The sequence below is a fragment of the Suncus etruscus genome, chromosome 7, assembly GCF_024139225.1.
Source record: "Suncus etruscus isolate mSunEtr1 chromosome 7, mSunEtr1.pri.cur, whole genome shotgun sequence".
NCBI lineage: Eukaryota > Metazoa > Chordata > Mammalia > Eulipotyphla > Soricidae > Suncus > Suncus etruscus.
In genome coordinates this window covers 125,069,065-125,086,749 of record NC_064854.1, presented here as the reverse complement: position 1 = coordinate 125,086,749, position 17,685 = coordinate 125,069,065, and the positions used below count along the sequence as shown (strand labels likewise).

General features: G+C 48.2%; 1 protein-coding gene across 1 annotated transcript in view; it reads right to left on the bottom strand.

The window, feature by feature from the left end:
• DNAH1 (dynein axonemal heavy chain 1) overlaps positions 1–17,049 on the bottom strand; it is a 70,634-nt gene extending 53,585 nt beyond the window's left edge. The window contains 10 exon segments of the mRNA XM_049777712.1: positions 476–633; positions 8,012–8,045; positions 8,048–8,105; positions 8,107–8,264; positions 8,694–8,855; positions 12,844–12,976; positions 13,699–13,855; positions 14,612–14,786; positions 15,710–15,782; positions 16,750–17,049. Of these exon segments, the coding sequence (XP_049633669.1) occupies positions 476–633; positions 8,012–8,045; positions 8,048–8,105; positions 8,107–8,264; positions 8,694–8,855; positions 12,844–12,976; positions 13,699–13,855; positions 14,612–14,786; positions 15,710–15,782; positions 16,750–17,049 (1,408 nt within the window).
• Between the last annotated feature and the right edge of the window lie 636 nt (positions 17,050–17,685).

Genomic DNA, 17,685 nt, shown 5'->3' with positions numbered 1-17,685 from the left:
CGGGTGTGGCCCAAAAACCAAAAAAAAAAAAAAAAAAAAAAAAAAAAAAGTAGATATCCAAATACTGACTCCAGTCAGGACACCATATATGTTGCCAGGGATGGAACTCAGGTCAGCCATGTGTCAGGCAAATATTTTACCTGTTAGATTCTTTCTCCAGCCTCTATTATATTTCCTTTTATCTTCTAGGGACCAAGGAGATCATTCAAAGGACTGGAGTTCATGCTTTGCACGCTACAGCAACCCTGGGTTCAATCCCAGTACAATATGGCCCCCCAGGTCACTACTGTGATCCCCCCCCAAAAAAAACCAAAATCAGTCAATCGCCTTTGCCCTTCCTTAGTTCACCTTTGCCCAGTTCTTCCATCAGTGGGAAAAGCGAATGAGTGTGGGGACAGATTGGAAGAGAAGAGCTGGGCACAAAACAGCTACCCTAGGAGGGGTCTCAGCAGATGGGTGTCCACAGGGCCCTCACCTTGCTTAGGTACCTTCTCCTCCTCCTTCTTCGGCAGGGTCACGTAAAAGAATGTTTCAGGCTTGGAGGAAACAATTCGGTCAAAATTGATCTTGTTCATGCTGCGCTCATAATCCAGGATCACTTCTTTGGAGAGATTGTTGAGGTGCTCCAGTACCCTGCTCGGGGATAGAGATAGGGTCCACACAGAACCTGGACCCCAATTCTGCTCCAACTCGAACCAGAACACATCTCTCTGGACTTACAGGTTCACCTCCCTGGCTCCCAGACACCAGCCTGCATCCTGCCTCTCGTGGGATCAGTCCCCAACTCTGCCCAGTTTGTCCCCCACTCCTCAATGCATCCCTCCCTACCTGCTCTCCTCACTCCTTCCCTTCCTATTCCCATTCTCCCTGAGTGTGCCAGTTCCTACAAAATTCAAATCTGAGCCTGTCCCTCTGGGGCTGAAAGTTTATGCCTCAGTACCCTGGATCCCAGAGTGAAGCCATTCCTTTCCCTGAGACCATTTCTCCTGGAGCCAGCCACAAGGAATTCCTAAATTCAGGGCTCTCTGAGCTCTTAGCCACTCTCGTCTCTTGTGTCTCCACTGGAGCCACTCTGGTCCCTCAGCCCATACTCCTGGTCAGAACTTTCCCAGTGTGTCTGAGTCTCCCTCATGCTTGCCCTGCTCCCTGCCAAAGTAGCCCAGTCACTTTCCAGAGCCATACCCAGGGCCTGAAGACTACCAGCCTTTGTTCCCCCAAAGTGGCTGCTCACACACTCCATCCCCCAGGGACTACTGAGGCTGGGTCCTGCTCTGGCTCGTCTCCTTTGTGCTACCTCAGGGCCCCCCACCCCATCTGATACCTACCAGTTTGGCTCCCTGATTCCTCTGTGGCCTTCTCACAGAAGGGGGTGAAGAAAGAATCTAACAAGTAAAATATTTGCCTGGTACATGGCTGACCTGATTTCCATCCCTGGGAACATATATGCTCCTCAGTGGGAGGACAGGGGCAAATTCCCCTTTCTGCATGAATCACAACAGCCTAGCACCACATCCTATAAACTACACAGAAATAGCCCAGTTCTGTGCAACCTTGAGACACCTCAATATTTTATAGTCGAGTCAGCCCAGTACTATCACAGAAAATCGTATGGGAAAGCTACATATTAATCTACCAACCTCAGTGAGCCTAAGCTGTAATATAGAAGGCTCAGCTGGGCTCACAGCCCAGTAAATCCTTAGGCACTACCACAGCCCAGTAAATCCTTAGCCACTGACTTTAGTAACACCGTGGAGAGATAGAACAATCTTTTCAAATTGGCCCTTGTTGATTTAAGTTTTGAGTATTCCATTTGCCTCTGTGCTATGACAAACAGGATCAAGTACATTTTGTTGTGCCTGCACGGAGACAGGTGGTGGGTGGGAAACTGGACACTGGTGAAAGGGAGGGTTCGAATACCAATCCCACCAACAGTGGGAATTTGAATATTTAATGCCTAAAACGACTGTATTGTGAACAACTTGGTAAATCCTGGTGTCATAATAAAAATTAGGGGAAACGGGGGGGGGGTCTACTCACAAACAGCAGAGGGAGCTCTTGAACAGGGAATAGCAAAAACTTCAACATTCTAAAATGCTAGTTGAAGTAGACTGAATTGATTTCACATTAAAGAACTCTTGGGTGGGGGAGCGAATGGAAAGATATTACAGTAAGGTGGGGGGCTCTACATCTGGCTGGCCCAGATTCAACCCCTAGTACCTCTTATTGTCCCCTCAGTTCTATAAGGAGTGATCCCTGAGCCCCAGGAAGAGCCACTGAACACAGGGGAGGCAAGGGGTGTGTGTGTGCCCTCAAAGCAAACAACAAACAAACAAAAGTACTCTTGGGCCAGAGACAGTACAAAGTGTTTACTTAGCACGTGGCTGAAGCTGATGTAACTCTGGTTTGAATCCTGGCATTGGCACCCCGGAACTGCACCCATATCTGACCCACAAAGCCAGATAGAATCCCTAAAACCACTGGTGCAGCCAAAAAGAGAAAAAAGAAAATAGTAAAGGTGGCGATGGCTGAGTGGTAAAGGTGATAAAAATATTCACCTATCCCTTGGGCCGGGAGAGATGGCGCGGCGGCGTTTGCCTTGCAAGCAGCCGATCCAGGACCAAAGGTGGTTGGCTCGAATCCCGGTGTCCCATGTGGTTTCCCGTGCCTGCCAGGAGCTATTTCTGAGCAGACAGCCAGGAGGAACCCCTGAGCACCGCCGGGTGTGGCCCAAAAACAAACAAACAAACAAAAAAATATTCACCTATCCCTCAGAAAAGAGACAATGTAGAAAAGAACAACCTGTTAGATGCATTTTAAATCTTCGAGTTGTTTAAAATAAAATTATTGGGGTACATAAAATGCCGCTTTAAATAAGAAATTCAAAACTAAAACACAGGAAAAACAATGCATGAAAAAAGAAATGAATACATGTCAGCCTAGGTTGAGGAATGGAAAAAGAAAATGACCTCAAGAAGAAAGACTACATTACTAAGTATTCAAGGGAAAATAAAAATCAAATTGAAAAGTGGAATAGAGGCCGGAGCAGTGGCGCAGGGCATAAGGCATCTGCCTTGTGTGCACCAGCCTAGGACAGACCTCTGACCAAACCCCAGGTTCGATCCCCCGGCATCCCATATGGTCCCCCAAGCCAGGAGCGATTTTTGAGCGTATAGCCAGGAGTAACTCCTGAGCATCACTGGGTGTAGTCCAAAAACCAAAAAAAGGGGGAGGGCAGAGCAATAGCACAGCGGTAGGGTGTTTGCCTTGCATGCAGAAGGAAGGTGGTTCAAATCCTGGCATCCCATATGGTCCCTCAAGCCTGTTGGGGGTGATTTCTGAGCGTGGAGCCAGAAGTAGCCCCTGAGCTACTGACCCCCCCCCCAAAAAAAAAAGTAAAAAAGAAAAATGGAATATAGAGGCTGGCATGATAGTACAGCAGACAGGGCAGTTGTCTTGCATGTGGCCGAGCTGGGCTCAATCTCTGGCATCCCATATTGCTCTCTGAGCATTACTCAGTAGTGCTACCCCTGAGCACAGAGCCAGGAGTGACTTCTGAGCATTGTTGGGTATATAAAAATAATCAACAAAAAAATGTAATAAAGTGGGGCTGGAGCGATAGCATGGAGGCAGTGCGTTTGCCTTGTATGCAGAAGGACTGTGGTTCAAATCCTGACATCCCATAGGGTCCCCCGAGCCTGCCAGGAGTGATTTCTGAGCATAGAGCCAGGAGTGACCCCTGAGCACTGCCGAATGTGACCCAAAAACCAAATAATAATAATAATAATAATAATAATAATAAATTAATTCAAAAGAAATTTTCAGAAGCAAAAGAGTATCTGAGTCTACATATTAGTGACCCCTGAGCACTGCCGAATGTGACCCAAAAACCAAATAATAATAATAATAATAATAATAATAATAAATTAATTCAAAAGAAATTTTCAGAAGCAAAAGAGTATCTGAGTCTACATATTAGTGACCCCTGAGCACTGCCGGATGTGACCCAAAAACCAAATAATAATAATAATAATAATAATAAATTAATTCAAAAGAAATTTTCAGAAGCAAAAGAGTATCTGAGTCTACATATTTTATTTTGGCTTTGGGCTGCACTGGCAGTTCTTATGTGTTATTCCCACTCAGTTGTCTGGGGATCATAATGGTGGGAAGAAAGAGACATACCCTAGTAAAATACTAGAGACTTTAGAGAATAAATATATATGTATACATATATATATATATTTTTTTTTTTTGGATGGCAAGATAGAGCAATGAGTAAGTAATGTGTATCTTGCACGCAGTTGAGCCAGTTCAACCCCCAGAACCCCAAATGGCCCTCCAGAAATGATCCCTGCCAGACCATGATCTGCCAGAAATGATCCCTGGACATAGAGCCAGGAGTAAAAGCCCTGAGCACTGCGAGGCATGGCCTAAAACCAAAATAATAATGATGATGATGGTAAGAACAATGGGCTAGGAGATAACTGTAGCACATTCTTGGCATGTAAGGGCACTCGTTTTGATTCTTGGCACCAAATGGTCCCCTGACCATCATTGTGAATGGCCAATAAACAAAACAAAACAAAAAATCTCCAGAACCTTCAAGCAAAAAGATTAAACAAGTGACAAGAAACAAAGCAGAGCCCGAAAAGAACAAGCAGTTTTCAAAAATCCCAAGACACAAGGTGTAAACCAAGAATTTTATGTCCAGTCATGTTATCTTTCAAGTTTTTTTCTTTGGTTTTTGGCTTTTGGGGCCACATCCGATGGTGCTCAGGGGTTACTCCTGGCTCTGTGCTCAGAAATCGCTCCTGGCAGGTTCGGGAAACCATACGGGATGCCAGAATTTGAACCAACGTCAGTCCTGGGTCTGTCACTTGCAAGGCAAATGCCCTACCACTGTACTATCTCTCTGGCCCTGTCTTTTAAGTTTTAGACATGTATGAGTGTATGAACTCTGCCTTCAAACCATTATGAAACATGTATTAGAAGAAAAACTGTCCAGTCACAGTTTAGAACAGGCTGCCTTAAAATAGGACAGCCCTTGGCAGGACAAATTTGAGAAGCAGCAAGTACAGGAAAATCTTTCTGACCTCCAGGGAGAGGAGTCCAGAGAAAGCTGGATTAACAGGTCTTGTTCAGTCACTCTCTTAGTGCCCTGTCTCTGTCCTGTTACATTTTCCACGACTTTGGCCACTTCATTAAATGTGGCATTAAAATGCCAGGCTCAAGGCCAAGGAGTAAAGGTTAAGGTGTTTGTCCTGCACATTAGAGCCCTGGTTTGAATACTGGCACCAGGATTCGACTAAACTAAAAGAACAACAACGACAAAAACACACAAGTTTAACTACTCCCTTGGGTCTTTATGTTTTTGTTTTTGTTTTTTTTTTGGGGGGGTGTGTGGATTGGGTGTTTGGGTCACACCCATTGACACTCAGGTCTTACTCCTGGCTCTGCACTCAGAAATTGCTCCTGGCAGGCTCTGGGGGCCATTCGGGATGCTGGGGATCGAACCCGGGTTGGCTGATTGGCAGATGCCCTACTGCTGTGCTATCACTCTGGCCCCAGTCCTTATATTTTTATGAAGGCTCCTGTGTGACATAAACTTTATAATAAACAAATGTCTATTTTATTTATTTATTATTATTATTATTATTATTATTTTTTTGGTTTTTGGGCCACACCCGGCGGTGCTCATGGGTTACTCCTGGCTGTCTGCTCAGAAATAGCTCCTGGCAGGCACGGGGGACCATATGGGACACCGGGATTCGAACCAACCACCTTTGGTCCTGAATCGGCTGCTTGCAAGGCAAACGCCGCTGTGTTATCTCTCGGGGCCCAAATGTCTTTATTTTTTAACTAATCTGACCTTTGCTTCATATCCGGCAAAGAACCTGGAAGCATAGAAAGAAAAGGATTTATTTTTCTTTCTCTTAACGGAGGGGAACTTCATGGGAGGGGAAAAGCCTGATATAGTCCATACCTGAGCTTCCCCCTACTAACTGGAAATAGAACATCCCAGTGAAACCTTTTATAAGCAGACATGGTCGAGAAAGAGAAGAAGCAATTACCATTAATTTACATGTGAAATAACTGCTTGCATTCTCTGGCCCCAAAAAATAGCCTACCTCAAGCTAGCAGAGAGCAGACAACTGACACCACATACAGTACAAATAGGATGATGATAAAAAAAACACTGCTCAGTGCTACCTCTCTGACAGCTGCTGCAAAGAAGAAGAAAAAAAAAAAGCTGAACGCCAGTTCCACTTTACACACTTTATGATAAAAGCCCAAGATTCCTCAAAAAACTGGAAATTGAGCTCCCATAGGATCCAGCTATACAACTCCTAGGGAACACAAAAACACAACACCAAAACGCCCTCTGCGTGCCTATGTTCATTACAGCACTATTTATAATAACTAGAATCTGGAAACAACCCAGATGCCCGACAACAGATGAGTGGCTAAAGAAACTGTGAATCAGGATCTCGAGCGATAGCACAGCATTTGCCTTGCAAGCGGCCAACATAGGACTAACCCCGGTTTGAATTCTGGCATCCCATACGGTACTCTGAGCCTGCCAGGAGTGATTTCTGAGCGCAGAGCCAGGAGGAACCCCTGAGCACCGCCAGGTGTGACCCACAAGCAGGAAGGAAGGAAGGAAGGGAGAGAGGGAGGGAGGGAAGGAGGAAGAAAAGAAGAAAGAAAGAAAGAAAGAAAGAAAGAAAGAAAGAAAGAAAGAAAGAAAGAAAGAGAGAGAGAGAGAGAGAGAGAGAGAGAGAGAGAAAGAAAGAAAGTAAGAAAGAAAGAAAGAAAGAAAGAAAAGAAAGAAAGAAAGAAAGAAAGAAAGAAAGAAAGAAAGAAAGAAAGAAAGAAAGAAAGAAAGAAAGAAAGAAAGAAAGAAAGAAAGAAAGAAAGAAAGAAAAAGAAAGCAAGCCGGGAACATATAAACATATGAACATATACACAATGAAATATTATGCAACCATCAGGGGAAAAAATGAAGTCATGAAATTTTCCTAAACATGGATGAACGTGCAGACTATTACACTGAGTGAAATGAGTCAGAGGGAGGGAGACAGACACAGAATAGTTTCACTCATCTGTGGGATTTAAGAAAAATAAAAGACAATATTGCAATAACACCCAGAGACAATAAAGACGAGGGCTAGAAGGACCAGCCCATAATATGAAGCTTATCACAAAGGGTGGTGAGTGCAGTCAGAGAAATAACCACACTAACAAACTATTCACGGACAATGGTAATGAGTGAGAGAAGTAGAATGCCTGTCTCGAATACAGGCCGGCGGTGGAGGAGGAAGGAAATGGGGGGCATTGGTGGTGGGAAGGTTGCACTGATGAAGAGAGATGTTCTTTTTCATAACTAAAATCCAACTACAAACATGTTTTTAATCATGGTGCTTAAATAAAAATGCTAAAAGTAAAATAAGCTTCTGGTTTGTCTGCTGTCAGACACTTATTTCTTCAAAGACTCATTTCTAAGTACTAATGAGATTATTTATCTAATGGCCTAACAGCACCCCCAATACCTTTTCTCACTAAGAGAAGCAAGACAGCTTCTTTGAAGATGGCTCATTTTAGGCAGAGACTAGTTTCTTACTAATTCCATAAAGTGGGTTGGAGTGATTGTACAGTGGTAAGGCTTTTGCTCGAGACGTGGCAGGCCCAGGATGCACCGGGCTTAATCCCCAGCATCCTATATGGTCCCTCGAGCCTGCCAGGAGAGATTTCTGAGTGCAGACCCAGGAGTAACGCCTGAGTTTTTGGGCTGTGACCCAAAAACCAAAATAATAATAATAATAATAATAATAGTAGTAGTAGTAGTAGTAGTAGTAGTAGTAGTAGTAGTAGTAGTAGTAGTAGTAGTGAGAGATCTGGAAAGAAAGAGACACATGTGGAGCCCAAGAGGAGAGTGGGGCAACCTCCCCACGGACTGGTGTGGAGGGGAAGCACTCTGCCCTATGAGCAGCAGGGATGCTCAGGTACTCACAAGGGTCCTTTGCGCATCCGGGGGGTGCACATGCCCACTGCTTGATCTTGTTCTGGCTCTGCTCGTCGAGGACGCGCTGGCCATCGCAGGGCAATGCAGGTCCCGTACAGGTTGTACAGCAGCAGCGCCTCCGTGTCCTTGCGCAAGGCGTTGGCCTGCACCACGCGCTGCGTGAACACCCGGGGGTCCTCGGCACAGAAGAGCAGCTGGATCCGTGGCACCCAGTACTGGCAGGCCATGAGGGGCATCCGTCCTGCAGGTGAAGCGGGAGGAGACAGGCTGTTGTTGTGGGTGCCCGGCTCTCAAGTTCACATCTGTAAAATGGGAAGGACCATCCTGCCCTAAATTCCCTGACCACTGGCTGTGCAAATGAGGAGTGAACTGGGAGGCTGTGGAATGCTCATTTCTAGGTGCCTCACCTAGGCTGGATAATCTCCTTAGTGGTTTCTAGGCTCCCTCCCCACCTCCCAGCAGCTCAGACTTGGGTTTTCAAACCAGGGCCACTTTTTCAAACCAGCCCATCCTGGACTCTCTCAGTGATGGGGCCTCTGGTTCTTAGTGATGTGGGGAACAGACAACAACAGGCCCACAGAACTAAAGGGACAGCAGACCTGGGTCGATTGCACCCTGGGGTGGGACTGCCTCAGCCCAGGCCTGGCCCAGGGCAGGGCCCAGAGCACACCTTGAGGCGTCATTCCGCCATTCAGGATGGGGTCCCCATCCTCGTCCCGCACCAAGCCGTAGTCATCCGTCTTATGCACGAGGTAGAGCTTCTTCTCTGGGTCATAGTCTAAGACCCCAACTTGGCACCATTCATACTTCAGCTCGAGATTCTTGGGGTCCTCTGAAATAGGAGGGGACTGCACAAGTGCTCCCAAGATAGGGTCTCTGAGTGTAGGCGGTAGGTCTCAGTGGCACTGCCCCCCCCCCCCCCCCCCGACGACCCATCTGCTTCCACTGAGTGAGCCCTGGCAGTTGATGTCGCTTAAAAGGATGTTCTATGTCTCTGCCCAGAGAGGAAACCGGACAGCCTCAAGCAGTGAAATCATTGAGAATGGCTAAGCTGGACCCCTTCAAGAATATAGGCCCAAGGTAAAGGCTTCCCATAATCTTTTCATTTGTTTTGTTTTGTGGGAGAAGTGGGGGGAGGTTGGGCCACACCTGGTGATGTAGGAGTTAACTCCTGACTCTGTACTCGGGAAATTCCTGGCAAGCCAGAGTGAACCCCAGTCGACCACATGCAAGGCAAACACCCTACCCATTGTACAATAACTCCATCCCTCCCATAATCTTTTTTGTTTATTTTTTTTTGGTGGGGGATCACATCCAGTGGTGCTCAAAGGTTACTCCTGGCTAGGCGCTCAGAAATCGCTCCTGGCTTGGGGGACCATATGGGACGCTGGGGGATCAAAAACTGTGGTCCATCCTAGGCTAGTGCATGCAAGGCAGATGCCTTACCACTTGCACCACCACTCTGGCCCCTGTTTCTATATTTCTTTGCTTCCTTATTACCAGTCAGGAGGAGCATGTGTTCTTTCTTGAACCTTTATTTCTCTCTTTATCACCCCTCACATCTTTCTAAATAAAATACTATCTTCCTTTACCATTTCCCTTCCTCCTGAAATTCTTTTATGTGAGTGAAGGTGATGGACCTAACAATGCCTGTGCTAAGATTAAGACTGACTTAACCTATGCCAGGCATTTTCCCAAGTTCTGGTGACTGAGGTGAGTTGAACAGAGAGACAGAACCATTCTTTTCTTGAGTTAACTTCCCTTACTCCCCCACTTGACCAAGTTACCAGTAGCATTAAATGGAGACCCAAGGTGGCTCCATAGCACAATGGATAGCGCATTGGACTTCTAAATGGTGACCCAATACATAAAGTAGACAACTTTTTTTATTTTGATTTTTGGGTCACACCCGGCAGCGCTCAGGGGTCACTCCTGGTTCTATGCTCAGAAATCGCCCCTGGCAGGCACAGGGGACAATATGGGATGCATGCCAGGATTCGAATCACCGTTCTTGTGCATGAAAGGCAAATAAATGCCTTACCTCCATCCTATCTCTCCGGTCCCAAGTGGTCAATTTTTATGTATAAAAAAATTCCAGAAAGTTTTGTATAAAAGCTCCTCCTATGGGGGGGTGGGGAGAGAGAGAGAGAGAGAGAGAGAGAGAGAGAGAGAGAGAGAGAGAGAGAGAGAGCGCACGCAGCCGATCCAGGACCAACGATGGTGGTTCGAATTCCAGCATCCCATATGCTCCCCTGAGCCTGCCAGGAGCACTTTCTGAGTGCAGTCAGGAGTAGCCCCTGAGCACCTACGGGTGTGGCCCAAAAACCAAAACAAACATACAAACAAAAAAATAACAAAATAGGGTCAAAGGAGGGAATGGATGGTGATGAGGGGGGGTGGGACGACACTAGTAGAATGGTGGAAGGAAGTGGACCATGATTAATGTGGTACTGGAAGTTTTAGATATAAAACCCTATCAATAGCAATTTTGTAAATCGCGGTACTTAAAATAAAAATGTTTTTAAAACTGAATGCCTGGCTGGGGAGATGACTCAAGGGACTAATGTGCTTGCTTTGCAAGCAGGAGACCCAGGTTCAATCCCAGACACCACATAGCCTGAGCCCCATAGGACTGGGAGCAGCCCCTGAACACAGCTGGAAGTGGCCCCAAAACCTAGACAAATAAGTAAAGTTAATGCAGCTCAAAAAACCTTTAGGTTTTATCACCAGGAATTGGAGATCTGGGAACAATTGAGTTAAATTATTTTTGTAATTAAGTCCGAAGTAAAGGGAACATTCTGGGCTCCTTGTCTAGTTTGGAGAAATTGATTCTGGCATTAACAGGTTTTTAAATCAAAACATAAATGTATAGCCTGCTCAGTGACATTTCTGGAGGTGTCTGGCAGCTGGCAGCACTCCCCAGCACTTCCTCTTGCCTGTGTATAGCCCCCCAAAATAGGTCCATTCCCTCAAAGAAGGCAGGTGCCCTCCCTGGTCTGTATGGGGGCAAGGCCATTTCCTGGCACCAACCCAGTGGCACAAGCCTTCCTAGGAAGCCTACACAGAGACCACTGGCAGCAATACAAGGCAGGAGGACAGACTGGGATCAAAGTGGGAATACGTGGACTCTAGGGACACAGAAAAGACTGAAAAGTAGCAAATCTATTTGGGGGAGGAGTGGAAAGAAGGGAGGCTCATACACGCATGTATGTGTGAATACATGTATGTGTGTGCATGCAAGAATGTGTGTGTTTTTGCATGTATGACTGTGTGTGTATATGCGTGTGTGTGGTGGGGGATGGTTTTGTTTGGGAAGGGAGAGCCCAAGTAGTGTCCAAAAGATTGTTGGGGCCAGAGCAATGGAGCAGCAGTAGGGCATTTGCCTTGTACACTGCTGACCCAGGATGGACCATGGTTCAATCGTCCGGCATCCCATATGGTTCCCCAAGCCAGGGGCAATTTCTGAGCGCAGAGCCAGGAGTAGCCCCTGATGTCACCAGGTGTGGCCAAAAAAAAAAAAACAAACCCAAAAATAAATGAGTTCTTGGGGCCCCACTGGTGATTTTCTGCCAGCAGTGCTGACAGCTCAGTGCATAATTCAGTGATGCTGAGGATTACCAGAGTCACCCTAGTGGGACTCAGGGTCCCCAGAACTATGTGAGATCAAACCTGGGTTGGGTGTATGCAAAGCAAGCTTCCTAACTGGTGGGCTAGCACCAGGCCCGTGTAGGTGAATTTGTGCCATGAAAATGTGAGTGCAACTTTATATACTTGAGGGGATGGTGTGTGCGTGTGTGTGCGTGCGTGCGTGCGTGCGTGCGTGTGTGTGTGTGTGTGTGTGTGTGTGTGATGGAGAGTGAGAGACTGTGGGCTCATGCAGAGCTAAGAAGTCATAATATCAAGAAGCCCATTTCAATTGGGATTTCTGAAAATTACAGTAGTGATTTCTGTTTGCTTTTGCTTCGGGGACCATACCTAACTCTTGCTCAGGGCTTACACCTGGCTCTGTGTTTTGGGCCCTTGTGGGGCTCAGGGGACCATATTGGGTGCCAAGAATTGAACCCTGGTCAGTCATCTGAAAGGCAAGAGCTTCACCTACTTTGGTCCAATAGTGGTGATTTCTGGACACTGGATAGAAGGGATTAAATTGTGACCATTTGAACATCTTGTACACATCTGACCATCTCCAATAAGCATACATATTTTAATTGATAAAAAATAAAATATTGGGGGATTCTTGGCCACACCCAGCAGAGTACAGGGTGAGGGCACTCCTACCTTGTTGCTTGAGAACTATTTCTAGTGATGCTGGGAATTGACTCTGGAGCAACAACACATGCAAAGCATGTGTCCAGGCCACTGAGCTAACTCTCCGGCCTAAGAGATTTTTGTTGTTGTTGTTGTTGTTGTTTTTGTTTTGCTTTGTTTGGGGGCCACACCCAGTGACGCTCAGGGGTTACTCCTGGCTATATGCTCAGAAATTGCTCCTGGCTTGGAGGACCAAAAAGGATGCCGGGGGATCGAATCGCAGTTCATCCTAGGCTATCACGAGCAAGGCAGATGCCTTACCACTTGCGCCATTGCTCCAGCCCCAAGATTTTGTTTTTAACACTAGCCACCATTCAACTATCCTTTCCCCAACTCTCCCACCAATGTCACCCCAGGACCCCACAGTTCCTGACTCTGAGTGCAGTCCTTTGGACTGTCTCCCCATCTAGGAAATCTCAAAAGTGGGAGTCCCTGCTGCCCAGAACCTCCAGGACCCAGTTCAGCCCAGAAATCAGGGCAGGGAAGAATGTTGCAGATCTACCAAGGCTCACCGTGCCCCAGGATGTCGTCTGTGGGAAGGAGGGCTTTTCCGGGCACAGGTTTTCTGTCCTGAGACCACGGTTCCAAGCCCATATTGAGCCACTCGCTGGGAGTTCGGCAGTCAAACTCCTCATTATCAAATACCTGAAGATAAATTTCAGAGAAGGGCCCAGAGTGACTGGGCATGCTAGAGAATGGCAAGGGGTGGTACCCCAAAGAAGCACCTCGCCAAATTCTTGACCTACAGATAGGGGAGCAGGAAGCTAAGCCCTTCTCTGCAATTCACAGTAAACTCTGAGAATATAGGGTCTTTAGCCCAGCCAACCCAGGGACTAAGAGAAGGCCACCAGCTCCTCTTCCACTGCCAGGATGGTCCAAGGGAAGAGGTAAGCTTCAGACATTCCTGAGCTCCCCTTCCCCTTCCTGCAGCCGAGGATACTCGAGTTAGCAGGAGGCCTCCCTCAGTGGGACCACCAAGGAAAATAGACCCAAGGTCATGGAGAGGAAGAACTGGAGTAGCAGGAACACTCCCCACTCCCAGGACCCAGTTTTCCCATCAATACCCTGTCAATATCCCCAAAGGGGCCACAACTATATCCACCCCAATCCTCCCATCCCAGGGAGCACAATAGCTGAGATGTAGCTTGGAGGGACTGGTGGTGCAAGGTCAAAAGTCAGGCACATAGGCTGCCCAGACTCCCAGAGAAGCAGCTGATGACACCCCTTCTGCTCCTACCCAGAATGCTCTATGTACTTGTCCAGTTTGACAAGTGAGTCCTAGTGACAGCCACCGGCCCCTGTTTGGGTCTGACCCAAAGATGGGGCTGTTTCCCTTATTATCAGCCCTCCATAGACACTGGACTCACCTTCAGTGGTAGATAGATGGGGAAGAGTGGATCGTGGCCCTGCTCAATAGTCTGGGGGTTTTGGGGGTCTGGGTGCCTGGGCATGAGTTTGTTGGAGTCAATTCCTTCTGCAGCCAGCAGTTTCTCGATGTCCAGGCTCATGTACAACTGCTTCCTCCTGGTCAAGAAAAGTCATGACACATGGCTAGAGTGAGGGGGCCACCACATCACCAAAGCCCGAAGGAGCCTGGGCGTGGCCCTCTTGAGCCTCACCAGAAAGTAGACTGAGGGGCCTGAGAGATAGCACAGTGATAGGGAGTTTGCCTTGCAAGCATCCAACCCTGGACAGACCCCTGTTTGATTCCCAGCATCCCATATGGTCCCCTAAGTCTGCCAGGAGCGATTTCTGAGAACAGAGCCAGGAATAACCCCTGAGCGCCACCAGGTATGACCCCTCCCCCCCCCAAAAAAAAGAAAGTAGGATGGGGCTGGACTCAGAAGCCCAAAAAAATCCTCTGTCCTGCCACCATTGACATGAATTCCACCTCCCCAATTCTAAGTGGCTAGAAGACTTTATTTGGTTTAGCTTGAGTTTGAGTTTGGGGGCCACATCTGGCGGTGCTCAGAGGCTGCTCCCACCTCAGTGCATAGGGGTTGCTCCCAGTGGTGCCAGGGAGACCATGTGGTGCCAGGAATTAAACCTGGGACTGTTGCATACAATGCTCAGCCCATCTGAGCTCACTCTTCTACTCTATACGTCTGTAAACAGACCTGTTTTAGAAAGGAAGGTCTCCTTTCTAAAACAGCTGGCAGCTGTTTTTGTTGGGTTGTTGTGTTGCGTTGGCATGTGCTGTGTTGTGTTGGGTTGGGTTTCCCTGTGTTGAGTGGACACCATAGGCTGAAAGACAGGTTCAACCCAGCCCATAGACTGTACCTCTCGATCTCAATTTTGCGGGGACACTGGCCAGCCAGCACCAAGAAAGGCACTTGCACCTTGGGCTCATAGGACTGCAGTGGGAAGTCGGTGTCAGTGAGCAGCTGGGTGGTGGCCCCCACTCGCTGCTTCACCAGGATATCCTCAAAGTCCTCAGGAATCTCAAAGGTGTTGACTGCAGAGGGATGCAAGGGAGGAGGGACAGGGGCTCAAGCCAAAGCCCACAACCCCAAAGATAAAACACCAGGAAGAAAGCAAATGAGCATAGGGAAGCTGAGAGTTAGCAGAAGGACAAGGCCCTTTTAGCACCCCAGAATCAGTTGCTTTGCCCCTCTCTTCCTGCCCTGCTCAATGACTTCTCCTCCTCCCAGCTGTCTCCAAGCCTGACCTCATGGCCCATCACTCACACCAGGCAGCAAGTCAAAAGAGTAGCAAGGACTTGGGCTGGAGCAGTGGCGCAAGCAGTAGGCATTTGCCTTGCACTTGCTGACCTAGGATGGACCTCGATGTGATCCCCTGGCATCCCATATCCCAGGAGCAATTTCTGAGCACATAGCCAGGAGTAACCCCTGAGGGTCACCTGGTGTAGCCCAAAAAAGAAAATAAAACAAGGTATATAACTGGAAGATAGAGTGGTAATTCCCTGCCATCCCAGCCTCTCTTCTGGTCATGAGTATCCTAGACACTACTGGAGCAAGGGTCACCAGCATGTGGCCCTTGGGGACTCTCAGCTCACAAAATGACCCACCCTAATGACAGACCAGGCCAGAGGGTCCCCGTACCTTTTTGGGGCCAAGACATAGGCAGCTTGCAGGAGGACCCAACCTGGGGGCACCCTCTAGAAACCCACAAAAGCCAAGAGACCCCACAGAGACCATCCACCTTCAGCTGCAATGCATTGTCTTACCAGGGACCGTGAACCCCGTCTCAATCTTCAGGACCCCGATCCAGGTGCTGAACTTGTAGCTGTGGTACCCGAATCTGCCTCCCTGAGGCAGATGAAGCATCTCTGCTCCTGGGATGCCCCACTAGAAGGTGGAGGAAACCCACACTCTCTGTCTCCCCAGAAGTCCAGGCCACAGCCCTGGGAGCACTGACCTTTAGGGGTGAACTTGTTGAGGTCGGCTACTCGAAGGAGGCCCTGTCTCATGGAGGGGCCACGGGATACTTCCTAAAAACAAATCCAGAAAGAGCTAGGCGGAATCTGGGAGGGTCCTCAGTGCCAGGGAGAACCTCAGAGGCACAGCAGCAGGGCTGACCCGGTAAATATGCACAGTTCCTGCTCAGAAGCCACAGGGGTAACGGGAAGAAAGCATCCCAGGTCCCTGTGTGCAATGCCCCTAACTCCGAGACCACTTCCACTCCCACGGGGCAGGGTCCAGAAGTCAGGCCAAAGAGAGGTTCAGGAATTGAGCCACCCACAAAGGCACTGCCAGGCCAGCAAGGGTCTCTATGCAGACCTCCCTCTCAAGGGTCCTTCTACAACTCCAGGGTAGTGAGGACCAACCTGTTCTTTTCCCATTCCCCTAACACTTTCCTGGGGCTGCCTTGAGACAGCAAACTCTCCCCCTAGTCTTCCTGCTCTATCTTCCCTCACTTCCAAGCCTTGCTCTCACATCCTACTCAGTTCCTCCCCAGCCTTGCCTGCCAGGGGCCACAGGACTTTGTACCTTCTGTTTCCCCTGCCTGAAAGGCTTCTCCCCTGCTCCCCATCTCTCCAATCACCCCAGCATCTAAATCCACATCATCTAAAGATTCCCTTCCCTATCAGAGTTCAGGGAGAGACTCCCCCTCCAGTGACATTGCCATTATAAAAGGGACACAGATGTCCCATCCTCAGGCTGCATTCAAGGCCCATTTTGTATGAAATGGAATGACTCAGTGATAGTTGTTGAATGAATGGACAAATAGTCAAAGAATGGATGGGTGAGTGGATAAATGGGTGGGTGGAAGAATAGGTGAGTCAGTAAGTAAATGGATAGATGGGTGGGTAGATAGGTTGATGGACAGATTCCTAGACATACAGGGAGATGGACAGACCAATGTGAAGTGGACTATGCACTGTTGAAGAGAGAAAACAGATGAACAGAAGGCACAAGAAGGGCTCCGGGCTCCTAGGAAGTGGTGAACACACTCACCCCAAGTTGTTCCAAGGATCCTGGGGTGAGGATATCAGAGTAGAACCCACGCTGCTTCATCAGAGGATAATTCTTATCATGGCCCATCAGGGGCAACTTCCGGGGTTGTGCCAAGTCTGAGGGAATGACTGGGGGTACGGGCAGGGGCAGAGGGAAAGGTGGGGGTCTGGAGTCAGGGATTGAAGAAGTCGTCTCTGCCACAAAATCGGGGTCGTGATAGTTCCTCAGACTCTGCTCTTGACTTTCCTGCCCCTGGGGGGCCTTATCTTCTCTCTCAGCCTGCTTCCAGCTGCGCTTCATAGCTATGCCTGTCAGGGCACCTAGAAGACAATAGTATTCCCTGGACCCTTACAGGCAGATTGAAATCGCCCCCCCCAACCTCACCCACCCTTACTGGGCACCAGGATGCCTGCACAGAGGCCTCATCTGCCATTCCAAAAGCCTCAGGCCCTATGTGGATTATGGGAAAATGAAGGAAGATGGGAACAGACAGTGGCCTTTCTGAGATGCTGTAGACGTAAGGTGAGCCCCCCAGACTTAGCACTGAGAGAGGTCAGTGCTAATGGTTCTACAGATGCTCCAAGCTCCTTCTGTACTTATTATCCCTCCTAAAAAAAATAAATAAATAAGAGCTGGGGCAAGAGTGGTGGCACAAGCCGTAGGGCATCTGTGCAGGCGCTAACCTAGGATGGACCGAGGTTCAATCCCCCGGTGTCCCATATGGTCCCCCAAGCCAGAAGCAATTTCTGAGCACAAAGCCAGAAGTAATCCCTGAGTGTCACCAAGTGTGGCCCGAAAATCAGAGAGAGAGAGAGAGAGAGAGAGAGAGAGAGCAAAAACTGGGATACTCAGTTTTTGGGATACTCAGAGAGAGGAGGAGAGCCCTGTTTGGTTATACCCCCCTCAATTATTTTCAGCCAGAGGCTACCCCTCAGA